Source organism: Molothrus aeneus, chromosome 1 (genome assembly GCF_037042795.1).
Source record: "Molothrus aeneus isolate 106 chromosome 1, BPBGC_Maene_1.0, whole genome shotgun sequence".
In the NCBI taxonomy this organism is placed as follows: Eukaryota; Metazoa; Chordata; class Aves; order Passeriformes; family Icteridae; genus Molothrus; species Molothrus aeneus.
Genome location: NC_089646.1, coordinates 117907894 through 117924130, shown reverse-complemented (window position 1 = coordinate 117924130; position 16237 = coordinate 117907894). Strand labels below are relative to the sequence as shown.

At 38.2% G+C, this 16237-nt stretch overlaps 1 protein-coding gene across 2 annotated transcripts in view; it reads left to right on the top strand.

The window, feature by feature from the left end:
- Positions 1-13364, top strand: part of ARMC1 (armadillo repeat containing 1) — a 34022-nt gene extending 20658 nt beyond the window's left edge. For both annotated transcript variants that reach the window (XM_066563530.1, XM_066563538.1), the window contains exons 4-7: positions 6819-7008; positions 10261-10377; positions 10460-10534; positions 11089-13364. In XM_066563530.1, coding sequence (XP_066419627.1) covers positions 6819-7008; positions 10261-10377; positions 10460-10534; positions 11089-11280 — 574 coding nt within the window. In that variant the 3' untranslated portion in view covers positions 11281-13364. The remainder of the gene's footprint in view (positions 1-6818; positions 7009-10260; positions 10378-10459; positions 10535-11088) is intronic.
- The last annotated feature ends 2873 nt before the right edge of the window (positions 13365-16237 follow it).

Below are 16237 nucleotides of genomic sequence, written 5' to 3'. Positions count from 1 at the left end.
TCAGCTCCTGGTTCTGCGCAGGACAGCCTCACAGGTCAGCCTTGAGATGCAAGTGATGCCCAATTCTAAACCTAAAAGCTGAGAATGGTCTCTCTGTCTGTCTTCGGTTCTCTTGCTCATGAGCAACCCTGGAGAAAACAGGCCCATCAGTACCAGGCTGAGATTGGTCCATAAATTACAAATTGAATACTGTTGAGCTACATCAGATTCAGAGATTAACAGTGTAAACTGAGTGAGTTTATATATATACTGGCTTTTTGATCTATGTTGTGAAGTTACTTGAGATTAAAATATTTCTTTAGTTTGCCTGTGTGAGCTCATCTTTGGCTTTATACTCTTATTTACTGAACACAGTTATTGTGCTAAGTAGAACTACAAAAAATTATATATTTGGAGTGAGAAACCTGGGAGCAGTGTTCTCCTGAAGTCAGTGTCATGTTTGAACCAGTGAACTATTGGATTTTTAAGTTTTGTATTAAAAATTTCTAAATTGTTATTATAAGGTGTAGTTTTTCTGTGATGAGTGTGTGTAATAAGATCTTGGTATAACCTAAGGTGGAACAGGTTGCCTAGGGAAGTTGTGGATGCACCATTCCTCAAGGTGTTCAAGGCCAGGTTGGATGCAGCTCTGAGTAACCTGGTCTAGTTGAAGGTGTTGCTGCCCATGGCAGGAGGGTTGGAACTAGATGATCTTCAGGGTCCTCTTCCAACCTTAACCATTCAAGGATGATTCTAGGAAGATGAAAACATCAGCAGTACCAAATTACAAGTTCTAATGACTTTGAGAATGATGCCTTCCTTTTTACATTTAGTCTTGCCTTTAGTTCATGAAGCTTTAAGATAGAACAATTTAGGACTGAGCAGTGAACTCTAAATATGAGAGCAGGAAGTTCCTGAAATCATTTTTTGTAATTTTCAAATGCGTTAGAATTATGTAAGCTGTCATGCAGAACTCTTTGGAAGACAATGTGTAAGGAAAATAGTTGGCAGAAAATTAAATAAATTTTTGCTTTACTTACATAAAGCCTATCTTCTAAAATATTCTTAACCTGAAAGATTAGAGACCCACAAGTAGGTAAAAATAGATGTGCTCCATGTATATTGCTGTTTGAATTTACTTAGTGACTTCATGATATGTGTTCACAGGCTCACAGAGTGATTGAGTTTGGAAGGGACCTCTGCAGGTCATGGGTCCAGCTCCCATCTACTCAGACATAGGCACCTAAACCACCTTGCCCAGAGCCATGTCCAGGCAGCTTTTGAGTACCTCCAAGGATGGAGACTCTACAACCTGTCTGGACAGCTTCTGCCAGTGCTCAGTCACCCTCACAGTGGAAAAGTGTTTCCTGATTTTTCAGATTGTGCCCTTTGCCTCTGGTCCTGGCTTTGTCCTCTTTGCCACCCCTTTGGGTATTTATGTACATTGATAAGCTCCCCTCGAGCCTTCTCTAGACTCATCCATCCCAGATCTCTCTCCCTTCTCTCATCAGCCCTGTAATCATCTTCCTGACCCTTTTCTGGACTCTGCAGTGGGTTCATACATCTTGTGTACTGGGAACCCAGACCTGGCCCCAGAACTGCAGGTGAGGCCTCACCACTGCTGATGAAAGAGGCAGGATCACCTCCCTTTATCTCCTGGCAGCACTCCTGCCAATGCAGCCCAGGATAACCAGTAACCTTTGCTGCAGTGGCACTTTGCTGGCTGATGCTGATCTTTGTGTTGAACAGGTTCTTTGCAAAGCTGCTTTCCAGCTGCTCACTCAGAGATTGTGCCTGATCTGAGTGGTGCCTGCGGCTGTTCTTCCCCAGATGCAGGTCTTTGCACTTGCCCTTGTTGAATGTGATGAGATGCCTGTCAGCCCTTTTTTCCAGCCTCCTGAGGTCTGTCTGGCACAGCTGTCTGATGTATCTGTCACTCCTTCCTGTTTTGTGTCATCTGCACATCTTGTTAAGGGTCCATTGTGGCCCAGATAGTTAATGAAGATACTGAACAGAATGGGACCTGGTGTTGATCCCTGATGTAGACTGCTAGATACTGACCTCCAGCTGGGTTTCATGGCCTTGATCACCACCTTCTGGGCCTGGCTATCTAGCCAGTTTTCAGTCCCCATCTCAATCTGGTCAGCCAGTCCATCCTGCATCAGCTTCTCTGTGGAAATTGTGTAAGGGCCAGTGTCAACAGACAAGTAGCCATTTGCTGTCCCATCCTAGTGAAGCCAGTTGTTTCATTGTAGAAGCTTCCTGGGGTGCTCAGGTATGACTTTGTCTTTGTGAATCTGGGTTCACCCTCCTGACCACCTTCAGATTTTTTCCATCACCTTCCCAGGGGTTCAGATATTATCAGAGCCTTGAAATTTCATAAATGGACAATTAACTTTGCCATCTTTATTGTGGGTAGTGGGGAGACTGACCAAGTACATCCAAAAGCAGAATTACTATAGAAGTGAAACTTCTGGAATTAAATGACATAAATCTCCTTTCAATAGAGTCTGGGATGTAATTGAGTCTTGGGTAAAGAAAAATCCCCTCTTTTATTTGGAAACCTCCTGTGTCAAGGTTATGAACTCAGTAGCAACACAGTAATGAAATGGTGTTGCAGTGTGTTACATGTTTGGCTAATGTGTCTTTAGAGCACAATAGATGCCACTAAGGAAAGGCATGTAATAGTTCCTGTGCTTGTGCACAGGTCTGCTCTACTTTGAATAGAGTTACAGTTGCGTGTTTCCTCTGGTGCAGGAGTTAGTATGTAATTTACAAGTATGTACACACGTTTATTTTTAAAAATATGCATAAAATATTATAGCTTAAAAAAGGATAAGATTATCTTTTACAGTCTCACGCCCCCATGTATGCATTTATAAACTTATTTATGTCTTGCCCTTCTCTAAAAGGGGAAAATCACTATATTAGTCTTTCTCAGTCTTTGTGCTTGTTCTAAAGGAAGAAACTAAGTCTCTGTTACCTTTGCATCAGATAAAGCTATGGTAGGAAGGTTGTCATGCCCTTCCGTTGTAATTTATGATGCTGTGTGTTTACTTCAGTCAGAGCCATAATGCTGTACACTGCTTACACATTCTTTCCTAGCATCCATATTCTGCCCACATAATGGAGTTGTAGCCATTAGTTTTCATGTCCTTTAAGGTTAGCAAAAACTTCAAAAAATGTCTTGCCATGCTAATAAAACTTCTCCAGTACTTGGACCATGTTTAAAAAGTTATTTCTAATAATAGTGTAGAAAATGAGAACTTTTTCTTGTATCCTCTTGTATCCTCTTATGACAGATACAGCACGTGTCACTTGGATTGGATTGTGTTCATATTTCTTACACAGCCGGCCTTGGGTAAACATGATGGAAGGACAGGCAGCAATCTAGGATGACAGGAATTCAGGAAGACAGTGAAGACTAAAGGCTTGAGTTTCTGACAGGCATCTTCTGAGTCTTGCTGAAGTAATGTAAGATGTTACCGCCTCTGAAAGAGATGGTAACCAACTCTTGCCAACTGTTACTGTGCTCTAAGTAGATGCTGCCATTTCCCTAGCAGGCTAGCTGAACACTATTCATAGAATCACAGAACAGCCCAGCTTGGAAGGGACCTCAGGAGATGATCTGGGAAATGGGACCTAGGTGAGACTATCTTGTGTCCTGTCCATCTGTATCTTGAAAACCTTCAGCAGTGGGGGCTGTACTGTGTCTCTTGGTGATATTTTCAATGATGAAGTGTTCTCAGACAAGCTCTAGCTGCACAGTGAATTTATAGTATGCACCTGCACCTTCAGTGGTGACTGAAGTGCCATACTGGAGTGGGAGAGAGCAAGAGTTCCTATGTGCTGCTCTGATGGTGGCAGGAGGCTGGCTCACACAGCTGTGAGCAGTGTTATCTGAAACTGCTGACACACTGGTGCTGGGAGGACTGGTGTCAGTGCCCTCAGAACTCTTCCCCTAAAGTTTTCTCATTTTAGGCAACAAAACCACAGCCCATGAGTTACAGTAGTTTTAGAAAAAAACTAAAACTTCCACTGTTTTGTGGTTTCATTTTATGTGCAGTTTCATTGTATTTGTTTTTATTAAGAATATAGTATCTAAGGAAACAGACTCACCACTGAACATCACCTTGGTTTTGCAACCAAGAGGCTTTATTATACTTGCTTCCAGATAGGTGTTTTTTTCCCCTTAAAGATCATAGAATCATAGAGTAGTTTGGGTTGGAAGGGACCTTTAAAGATCCTCTTTCTAGTCCAAACCCCCTGCAATGAGTGGGGGGATATCTGCAACTGAATTTTCCAATTTGATGTTGAATGGTTCCAGAGATAGGGCATCTACTGTTTCTGTGGGCAATCTGTGCCAGTGTTTCACCATGTTCATCATTAAAAATTTCCTTTTATCTAATCTGATATTAAGATATAAATGTTTCTGTTATTTTTACAGCTGTTGCAGAAATTGCTTTAATGACAGAATAACAGGTTGCTTGTATTCAGAATAACAGAAAACTTGTATTCACTCATTTTACTAGTATATTTTAAATTGTAGAAGGTTTTGTCAAGAATTTTGGGCATCTTTGTTTAACTGAGTTGCTGGAAGTGTAGTATTTTGTTTCTGCAGTGTAAAACTGGTGCACACCTTCACTTTGGATTGTTTATTGTGCAATCTGTTATTTCTAAGTGGCAGCCATTGTCCTTGGTCCTGTAGTGTAGTGTCTGAGTTTCTTACTGCTTTTTATTACACAGTCAGTTGCTTATTGCTGATTCTCTTTAAATAAGATTAAAGTCTTGCACTTGTTTTTTTTTTTTTTTTAAAGGTAATAGGGGTAACTTAGTGGTAGATAGTGGTAATCCTCTGTTTGGAAAAATACAGGAAATTATCTGAGTATCTTGTTAGAGAGTGTGTGTGTGTGTGTGTATGTGTGTATGCTCATAAAATTTATCAGTATAGATTTGTTTTAGGAAGATCTTGGAATAACTGTGTCAAATAAGACCCAATTTACTTTTGTGTTTTAAAGTCAACAGGTTGTTTCAGTTGTGCAGTTAATAGCAGATCATTAGTTTTCAAGAACTGTGCCAGCTATAATGTTGGGAGAATAAAACATATATGAAAATCACTGTTGACTTTTTTGTTTTAGGCATTTGAATATTTTATATTTGCTGACATAGTGACAGCTTTAAATTCTCTTTATTTTGCATGGGTTAGTATATATATGTATATATATATACACACACATATATTATGGCAAGTATTAAGAATGCTTTTATTTCTCATTTGTCTTTCTGACTTTTTTTAACTCTCTGATGCAATAGTACAATTGTTTTGAAGCAAAACCCCTTACCAACTGCATAGTGGGTGCTGTAGGTGGAATAGTGACATTTTCAGTAGTTTGCTTAGTGAGCTGTATTTAAATTTACCAAAAATAAAACTTGTCTGTTGTAAATCACTTGATATTGACAGGATTGTTGTTGAAAGAAATTGGCAAAACTAATAATAGGTGGGTTAATTCCTTAATCTCTTGATAAGCTATCACTTTAGCAAAAGCTGTTTTATTACTATCTCAGGACATCCTGTTGCATAGCTTTATCATCAGTTCTATTACTTTATCTAATAAATGATGGAAGGATGAAGTTGAAATCTTGGTGAGTTCCCAGCACTTTTTTCTGTGAATTAACATAAGTGATTTCTCAGTATAGGAAAGCAGAACATAAGCATGTATTTAAAACTGAACATATGTTGGAATGCTTTCCCTTTCCTAGGTCTTGGTTATTTGCTTATTACCACTTCTTTATCTTTCTTTTTTTCCCCTCTGAATGTTGTTAATCTACTGTATTATCACAAGAACTGACATTTTCCTTTTCAAATGGGTGCTGTTCAAAACAAGGTGCAGAGAAGTAAAAAAAAAAAAAAAAGGCTAGCTGAGACCCCCACAAGCCAAGAACTCCTAACATGCTTGCTTTAGTATTCTCTCTTGTCCATATGGTAGGATGGAAAATGTGTTTAATGGCTGGTAATTAAGGAAGTCAAATGAAAAAAAAAATAAATTTAAAGGTACTTGTTACTTACTTAGTGTTTGCTAAACAAAGCAGCAGAGCTGTCATTCATCATTTTAAAATTAATTGCAAGTTGATGCAGTAATAATTTTGTTTCTACACAAAGCTTAAAGTCACTAGCATAATTAAAACAGGGCTGAATTTGGACTACAGATTTATATCAGTACCTGATTAAAATTAGTTTTAATTAAATCGTAACAATTCAGTATATGTTGAGTCTATTATCTACTTTTTTCTATCTAAAAAAAATGCTATCATATAATTTCTACCATAAATTTTAGTCTAATCAGGAATAACCTTTGGATTCTTCAAGAAAATTTGTGTTTCTGCTGTGCTGCTGATGCTCAATAAATTTGGAGAAGAAAACTTTGGGAAAGATGCCAGTTCTACAGAGAAATTATTTTTCTTATGTAGCAAGGAAAGTGGGAAACAAAACATGTCACAAGGCAATTGGAGAAGTTATAAAAAAATAAAGCTCAACACAAAGTAACCCTGGAACACTGACCGTGTACTACCATGTTTGGCTTGTAGTTGTCAAACTGTGTTCATGTTGTTTGAGAACAGATGTGTTTATAATGAGCATAGAATCAACAAATTGACATAAAAATTAGAATCAGGAAAAGAAAATAGTTTTACCCAATTTTTGCTCTTCCTACTTAACATTTTTGCCACGTCTTGACTGTACCGTGTGGAATATTCCAGTTGCAAGGATGTAATCAACAGCTTTTTGCAGTACTAATGTGAAAACAAATATGTGGAAATCTTAGTCCCTTTTTTTCTTTCAGGACCACTACACCAGGAGAGACTAAACTCCTGGCTTCTGAAGTCTATGATATCCTTCAGTCTTCCAACATGTCAGACATGGACAACGTGAATGAGATGAATTATCGTCGGCGGAAAGCACAGTTTTTCCTTGGCAGCACAAATAAGCGTGCCAAGACAGTGGTTTTGCATATAGATGGCCTTGATGATTCGGTAAGGAAACCTTCAGAGTTTGTGTAAATAAGGTATGCTGTACTGAGAGTTATTTTAACTCCAGAAATCCAGTGAGGCTCCCTGTGTCACATCATTAATTGTCAGCAATTTCTGTGAATTGTATTTTGAAGCATGAGATATGTATAAAATATTGCATAAATTCAGCTTACTCAGAACACCTAAAGAAGAAGCTTTAAGGCAGTTTTCTTGATGGTTTTTCAAGAAAGAATAGAATGGACAAGGTGCCTTCAGGATTTTTCACTTAAGGATCTCTTGTAGTTGTATAAGTGTGTTGATCTAAAAAAAGTTTCCTTTTAGTTAAGAGAGATTTCAGACACTGGGAGTTTTTTTATTATTCGTAATTTAGCAATGCTGTATTTTCTTTGAGCTGGTTTTGCTGCATCTTTTCATTGTCTGTGAGATCTTTTCTACTGTAGTGACCAGAATGGCATTTGAATTAATGAGGTCTCACTGAGTCTTTATGTAATGTCAGAATAACTTCTACAGATTTATCTACCATACCCCTGTAGATAACACCCCAGGGCCATGTTTGCCTTTTTACGGCTGCCAAACAGCATGTAGGCTGTTTAAGCACGTTATCCACAAGTGCCCTCCGGACTCTGTATCTTTCAGTTTTGTACCCATTTTAAATGATCAAACCTGATCCTTTGCTTTGTTGCTTTACATTCTGCCAAGTAAGCATGTCCACGGGCCTAGTTTACCAACAGCATTCCCACTGTTCTGTTTTCACAAGACCATCGTTAATTCCTTTAGAAATAACATGCTGCTCTAGCTCACTTTATAAAAATATTTTTTACAGTTTTGGCCTTCCAGCACTTGCTCTAGCTAGAAAGGCAGTGCTTTGTCAACACCATTGGCTTTGCTACTCTGTGAAATTTTTTTAATTCAGTCCCATAGGTTGTTGTTTTTAAGGTTGTAGTTGATTTGTTTGTTTACAGGTATCTCCAAGCAAGAAATTTCATCCACTTCTACTTCGTGAGTTTAGATGTTTTGCTTGTAGTCCAATTCTATCTTAAAAGCATGTCTTTTTCTTCAACAAATGGAACTTAGCAATATTTGTGGAGTTTTCTCTCTGCAATGCTGAGGTAAAGGTATTGTGAAAAAGTATAGGGTATTTAGATATTCATCTTTAGAGAGCAAAACTGCAGGTAGATCACACCAGCATGTTTTCCTAGCTTGTTGTTAAAGGAAGGTCTGTCTGTGCACAGGCTGAGATAGCTGGTGTATGTAGCTCTGTATTTCATCAGATGATTAAAGAAATGTTAAGAGATGCTCACCAGAAGTTAAACATCCCTGTAATGCTGTTTTAAGTGTTATGATAAGTTGGGACTGGGAGGGTGTTAAAGCTTGTGAGCAACAAAAGCCATTTAGTTTCATTCAATAGTTTATTCCTGACTTAAGTAGCAGAGAACGTTAGGCTGCATGTATGAGTTTGAGAGGCATAGTGGGTAAACACAGAGCTTTAGACACAGTGTTCTCAGTCATTTACATTTGTAAATGGAAACTGCTGTCAGGAATGGTTGCAGGTCCTACAAATGCTTGTGGATTTCAAAACCTCAAACAGTAGATAATTGATTGTTTCAGGAAGAGAGGGGAAAGGTCATTTGTTCTTTAATGTGGTGTTTTAAGATCTAATAATCAAATTTGGTGATAAAGGTAAAAAACAAGGCAGTAGCTCAGGAGTTTGTGGCATGCCCCTCAGTCAGTTTTCTAGTCTGTACATCATAGTAGTATTTGTGAGAGGCATGGTAATCAGGGTTTGATGTGTAAGGAAATAAGCTAAATTTTGCCTGTGTCCCTGCTTCAGGAGTACCATGCAGAAGTATGTTTAGTTGTGTATTGCTGGGTTTGCGGCTACCTGCCCGTGAAATGCCTTTTGCAAAGTATGTCTGTGCAGCAAAGCTGGTGGCTGCCAAGCTGCCAGCTTTTTACAGAGTTTGTGTGGACCTTAAGTTTTTTCTTTTAAGAAATTATTCACCAGTTTTCTGATCATGGAAAGCCTCATTTTGAATTAAACTGAGGTGCCTGTGACTCACCTGGGATCTTAAGAGTAAAAAGCTGAATTCTGTCACAGAATTGCTACACACCCATGTATGAATTTATTTTTTTAGGCTAAGAAGCTATGAAAGTTTTGCTTCCTGTGTCCAGATGTAGGTTTCAACTTTCACTTGTGTAAGGCAGCCTATCATCTTTGCATCAAATATTTCCTTTCTATAGTAAAGGTAGCCTATCTGACAAAGGTACGTTTTGGAAAACTCAAAAATGTTAGCTATTTCAATACGTAAACTTACACAAATGAATCGTTTTAATATATATGCTAGACTGCTAAAAAACCCCCCAAACTGCTTCAGTTCATTCTTCCAGAGATTAAAAGAACTTAATTTGCTTGTTGTACATGTGAATACTGACTAGTGATTATTTGGTAACTAATGCAAATATACTTTCAAATAACTAATTATTTAAAACCTTACAGAAAAAAAAGTGAATAATTATTTTAAACCTGTTTTAAAGGCTGTCACTTTATTTCTGATACAGTCCATCTTTTTTTATCCCCTTCTGTGCTAGAAGTCTCTCCAAGTATACTTTAATTCTTTTTGTTGCAACCATGTTGTGCAAATATTAAAAGGAAAAAAATGGAACATTCTAAGGTAATGTAGCAGATGCAACTAGCACGGGTCAATGTAATGTTACAGCACAGTAGGTGATGTCACTTGCTTTAAACATAACACTCTGTGGGTTATCAACCAAGTATTTTCCCTTTAAAATAAGAATTAAGCATGTGCTGTGCCATGATGTCTGTGAGCTGCCACAGATGAAGCAGCTGAAAGGTACAACAGCTGCTTTGATGCATTCAGTCAGTATGGAGCCAAGGTGTCTGATAAATAGCAACTTAAACACTAACTACTCATCAATGAGCACTTCAGTCAATCAGACCTTAACCAGAGAGGACTGTTTAGCTGATCACACAGAGAAAAACATTCTTTGCTTTTCAGCACTTTTCTCTAATTATTTACAGTTGATTCCATCCTTCTTTGACTTCTAAAGTGTAAGCAAATTTTCTTTTGCAGCAAGAGAGTCTAATATTTGTGCACTAAAATGTAAGTCTTAGTTTTTCTGTTACTCAAGCACACTTTTGTAACCATGTGCTTTGAGACATACAGGAACACAATTAATTGTGAGCATTGTCACAAGGGTATGTTTTTTAGTTGTGGGACTTTGTTTGTTTTTCAGTCTCGAAGGAATCTTTGTGAAGAAGCCTTGTTGAAAATTAAAGGTGTTATTAGTTTTACCTTTCAAATGGCTGTTCAAAGGTGTGTGGTCCGAATTCGCTCAGATTTAAAAGCAGAGGTAAGTGCTTTGTAACCCTCCAGACCCTCATGTTATTGCATTCTGTTGCACTGAGCTCTTGCTTTTTTCTGTGTGTTTGTAGGCGCTGGCAACAGCGATAGCATCAACCAAAGTTATGAAGGCACAGCAAGTTGTGAAAAGTGAAAGTGGTGAGGAGGTAGGATTTCTTTCTTTCTAAATACCGATTGTTACAGCTCAGCTGTATCTTCAATATCAGCTCCTCCGTGCCCATAACATCTGGTAGTAGGCAAAAGTTTTTAAGCATGAGTGTTACACATCCAGTACAAGAGACTCAAGGATCTCCTGTGTCAGGATACAAATCCATAGAACAGTTACATGGAAATTATTGTTCAGAAGAAGGATGAAAGTACTGTAACTGATTATCTCTATAAAAATATGAAAAGGGTCTCAATGACAGTGGTGGGCTTTCTTGGTTGGTGTTGCTGATGTGCTTTTTTTTCACAACTACTACACTAAAAGGTAGTTGTATTTACTTGATACTTTCTCTTCCCTTTTAAGCCAAAGCTTTTCTTGTCTTTCTTCTAAGCATAGTAGGTTCCATTTATGTTCTTGCTCTATAGGGCAGTGGGGAGGAGTTTCACAATGTACATGCCTGTCACCCTGAACATGTATATTATGTATATTATAACTTTGAATCATTCTTTTAAGTTGCAACATTGGACATAATTTTAATCTGTTGTGTTTTACCAGATGCTAGTTCCGTTCCAAGATACTCCAGTGGAAGTAGAGCAGAACACAGATCTACCTGAGTATTTGCCAGAAGATGAGAGCCCTACTAAGGAGCAGGACAAAGCAGTGTCTCGTGTTGGCTCACACCCAGAAGGTGCAGCAAGTTGGCTCAGCACAGCAGCAAACTTTCTATCAAGATCTTTCTACTGGTGACTTGTGTTTGGTGTTGAAAGACTGTGTGAATGAACCAACAAGGGGGCCAGTTTTCCATTGGTGTGGTGAACTGCCAAGTGCAATTTGCAATAAATCATCGCGAAAATTTTAGATTAAGCAAACGTATGCTGCATTTTACATTTTATTGGACGTTAAGCCTGATAGGGCAGGGGTCAAAGGACAGAGGCCTCCAATCAAATTGTTCCTTCATTAGTTTTTCATGTAGATTTTATTGCTTCACTTTTTAAAAATGGGTCCACTCTTATATACCAAATGTTTATGCTATACCTATAGAGCTTTAAGTTAAGTTTGACTTCACATGAAACACATGGTAGAGAGAATCCATTCAACTCGTCTCAGGGCCTCTGTGAAAGAAAATTCTTAATAGCTCCAGTTCTACATTGAATGAAACTCCCTTTTCATTTCTACATCCCTTTGGACTAACATTGTTTTGTTCAATTTTCTAGATTTTGACTCCAGAGAAAAATACAGTCTGCCTCTTTTTTTGGCCTTTGTTTTTGCCAGCTGTGTTCACAGCATGAGCACGAGGATCCCCCCCCTTTTGCTGTTAAAACTAGAATCACTACAGACTTGAAATGTGTAACCATTTTATGTATATTGATTTTTTTCCCAGCCTGCCCTTAACTATTGGAGTGCTTAAGATAAGAAAAAAGGGACTGAAAAAACACAAATATGTATACATACATTGTACAGTAAATAAACTAGAACATATTTGTAATGATGGGTGTGACTGACTTATATATATACATATATATAACTAATAAATACCACTGACTGCTGTTTAGGCTAGCTGGGAAGACTAGCAGAAAAAGCTGTGGTCTAATGTAGTGATGACCCCTTGCGGCTCTGCCTGCAGAGAATAGAGGAATGTAGACTATATTTGATTAAGAAATGGTGTTTACTGTTAGGAAATATTTAATGGTAACTAAAACTTTAAACTTGAAGTATAAAGCAGGACAGAATGCCTCTTTTGCCACAGTGCCACACTCGTAAATTTTGACTTTTTTTTGTTTGTTCCCCCCTAACAATCTCGATATGCAATTACTGTTTCCTCCTAATGTCTTTCATGAGACTCCCATGAAAATACATCAGCTCGGCTTAAAAACATATGCAAACAATTGGCTTTGCCCTGTAACTTACAGACAGTATAAGTCTAAAGATGTCCTAGTAATTCCTGTGAGCAGAAGTGATAATAAAAGCAAAACTTCTGTAGGTAGAGAATAACATATATCTGAGCTGTTAGTAAACACTGTGCCTGAGAGGATTCAATACACAGTGCTTGAGAGCTGCAGTGCCCCTGCTTTGTTGCACCAGAGAAATACAGCTGAGAACTTTGAAACATGTTATAAATGTTGTTATATAGTGCTTTTTTGTGGTAATGTATTTGCTATAATATGAATCATATTTACCACTTGGAGACTCAGAAAAGAAATTTAATGTATCAAAGTTATTCTGCTGTGCCTATGCACAAGGAATAAATAAAAAAACCCACAGGCCATCGTAGTCCTACAGAAATGCTGAGGATATGATAATGTAAAATAATAATAATAATGATAATAATGCAGGTCAGAGTTCACCCACCCAGGTTGATTGTCATTCTGGGGAAAAAAAGAAACCCAAAATCTTGTTGGCAGACTAGATGTCTCATGTTTTTTAATATATCTAGTTTATTTTTGATTCAGGTTTACACGCACAGATTGAAAATACAGGCTTTTCAGGGCATGTATTGCTTTAAATATGTAATGCTCTTCATATTGCTGTCTAGAATGTTACAGTACCAAATGTGTTTGAAAAGTCCTCTGTTCTATAGCCATGAATGCAGAGTTTTGTTTTTCTGCATTAACATCTGTTTGCATTTGCATTACTGCACATCTATTTACTAAAAGACTACACCCTTTGGATATTAATGGTTCAATACCAGTAGGTATTACAGTTCGTTTGTGCATTCGGTCTGTAGATGTGCTTTTATGACAGTATTGCAGCTCTTGTAGAACAGTTTAAGGCATCTGTAAAAGTTTTTGAAATACATTGTAAAATAATAAAGGATAATATAACTAAACAAAGCATGACTGGTGCCTTTTTAAATGTCTAAAGAAAATCTGGTGCCTTCTTAAATGTTCTGCCGTTCTTTTAAGCTGCTTGTGGCTTTAGAAGTGTTTTCATCTGTAATTTCACAGTGAGGAATGCAGATGTCCAGTTGTAGTGACTCCTTTGCTGTATGTCACAGCAGGTCTTTTGTATGTGTGAAGAACGTGCTTACATTTCAAAGTTTTCTGTAAAAAGTGGGTAAGCAGATGATTCTTGACAATATTATTTCAAATTGATTCTTAGGGGGCTTTTTTGGACATTAGCTTTTTTAATAACTGATGCTATGTAGGTCATATTTCATTAGGGAAATTAAGAAAAATCAACACTTCTGGAGAAATTGCTTTGATAAAACTGGGGGAGGGGGGAAAGTCATAACACAGACTCATTAATTTATGTTTCTACTTTTTCAGAGGTCAGATGAAGAATAAGAAAACCCTTTTGCTCTGACCTAAGGATATGACAAAAAAAAATTACTGCAAAATTAGAGGCTTCTAAAAACAAGCTGAACTGGGGGATGGGGCATTGGTATTGCATTGCCAAGTTGCAAAGTACTCAGTTGCCAAAGAAGTTGCTGCTTACATCATGGTGGAAGTTCCTGAATTGTCCTAGGGTTATCTCTGTACAGCATAATGGAATAATCACTACCATGTTGCCTCATAATAAGAGTAAATGCTGATGGGCTAGGTAGAGGCAAAATTGAGGCTCATAGCTGTGCCTCTGTGTGCAGCTGTCAAAACACTGTAAGCATTCTGCAGTACAGTGAAATAAATTATACTCTGGCTTTCCCACTCCAAATCACCTATGGCTTATTCTGTACAAAAATAGCTGATGTGGCTGAGTTTAGCCACAGGCCGTGTAAGCTGGTGAGGCGGGTACTGTGTGGGGCTAATTTGGAAGAAAACATTGACTACCTAGGCAGATGCAAAGTGGCAGGTGTGAAGTACTCCTGTAACTGCCTGCTATGTAAAATAAAACGTGGGTGCGCCTTTTTGCCTCTGACAACGTTCTAGCTGTCAACTAGCAGAGTTTAAAAACACACCTAATAAAAATTAGCAGCACCACTCCTTCCCATATCCCTTTGGCAGAAGGCTGGATCATACAGTCTTTCCTGGTTTTTTGTCCGTACCTAATTATTCAGAGTTCCTAAAACGTTAGCAGCCTCTGTCTGGTAAAATTAAGGGTTGAAAACAGATAGAGATGAGAATAATGTCTCAACCCATCTCTGATGCTGATTGTAATTCTTCAGGAAAAGTTGAAAGCACATGATTTGGCAAAAGGGAGTGAGTGGAGGGGTCACTGGAGACTTCTTCAGTGAGGTACAGCATCTAATTAGCCCCAGGGGTGACTGCCTGTTGAGGCTCTGCTCTAAAGCTTAGTATAAAGCTATTAGAAAAAGAAATTGTTCTATTTGTAGTTTACAGAGGGCAGGCAATGGTCTTTGTTTAGCCTGCATTGCAGATTTTAGATAGGGTTGAAAAAAGCTGATTTAAATTTGCAGTACTTTGCATGTATATAGAGAGCACATAGAGAGCCAGTCTACCTCTGTGAGCTGACACATGTGCCACATCAGAATTGCATTATTTTAAAGTTTCTTCAAGTTGCTGTTCATTTATGTGCATGCTGCACTATGCAAGTGATGGCAAGAGTTAGAGCTTCCTCTGTGGAATAAATTAAGATCCCTTAAAGCAGTTAAAGTCTCAAGATACAAACACATCTCAGAGGAGATGCACACTGTTAACAGATTTTTGTGCCAGTTGTCATGGTAGAAGTTGTTTATTATGTTAGGATCCGAAGGCTGCTATGTGGATCGAGTTCCCAGCAGCTCTCTCTCTTTGTGGCTACCAAGATACAGAACTTGGTAGCTAAATAATTTCTGCAGTGTTTAATAGTTGCCCAGTGGCTACAGTTCAGATTGATCAGCCACTGCTGCTTGTGCTACTCTATTGTTTCTAAGGAGCTGAATAAAATCACAAGTGAAACCAAACTTCTTATGTCAAAAGCACTTCTGTGCCAGCAGTGCATGGCACTGTGTCTGACTGGCATACCAAAGGTCTTTTAAGTAGCTGTTAGAGAAATCTGAATGCCACAAACCCACCATATGACAGGAGTGTTGTTTTCATTTCCTATCAGAGCACTAAGTTTAAATACAGAAAATAAGGGGGTACTGTTTGAGGTAATACTTTGCTGTTTCAAATCTCTTTTCTCTGAGATCCTTCAGGCTCATGGCATGCTAACCGGTGCAGGGAATTGCTGTGTCAGCTTCTCTGTGGGAGCTGCCCCTCTGGATGTTTGCTGGTGAAGGGAGGGTGAGATCCCTTGTGAGCCCATGGTGAGCTAGCAGGGAGCAGCTGGCACACTGTTCACACCTAAGATCCCACAGACACGTGAACATACGTAACACAAGGTCTTTTAAAAAAGGTTTTTCTACTGACCTCATTTTTACAGACTGCACAACAGAATCTGTTTACCCAAATTGCTCAGGAATCCTGGGAAGTGCAAAATTTTGTGAGCTGTCTCGGATTCTTAGTTCATGCTTCACTTCATAAATAAACTGAAATGTTTTCCATTTTAAGAGAGACCTTTGCACTGTCAACTTCTCCGGGCTGGAGTAGGAAAGTCAAACCTGTCACAAGCAATTTTCCTTATTGAGTTATACATTTCCTACATCAGGATGTTGAAAGGCGTGGTCAAAAGCCAATTTTCATCTCAAAATAGTTCTTACTGATTTGTTGAAGTTCTAGGTAGCAAAGAACTTTTGGTAACAAATACCTTTTTAAATTGTTTAAAAAAATGAGCTATCTTTGCATATGTTGTATTTCAAAAGCTTTGCACAACATGATCTATTTCA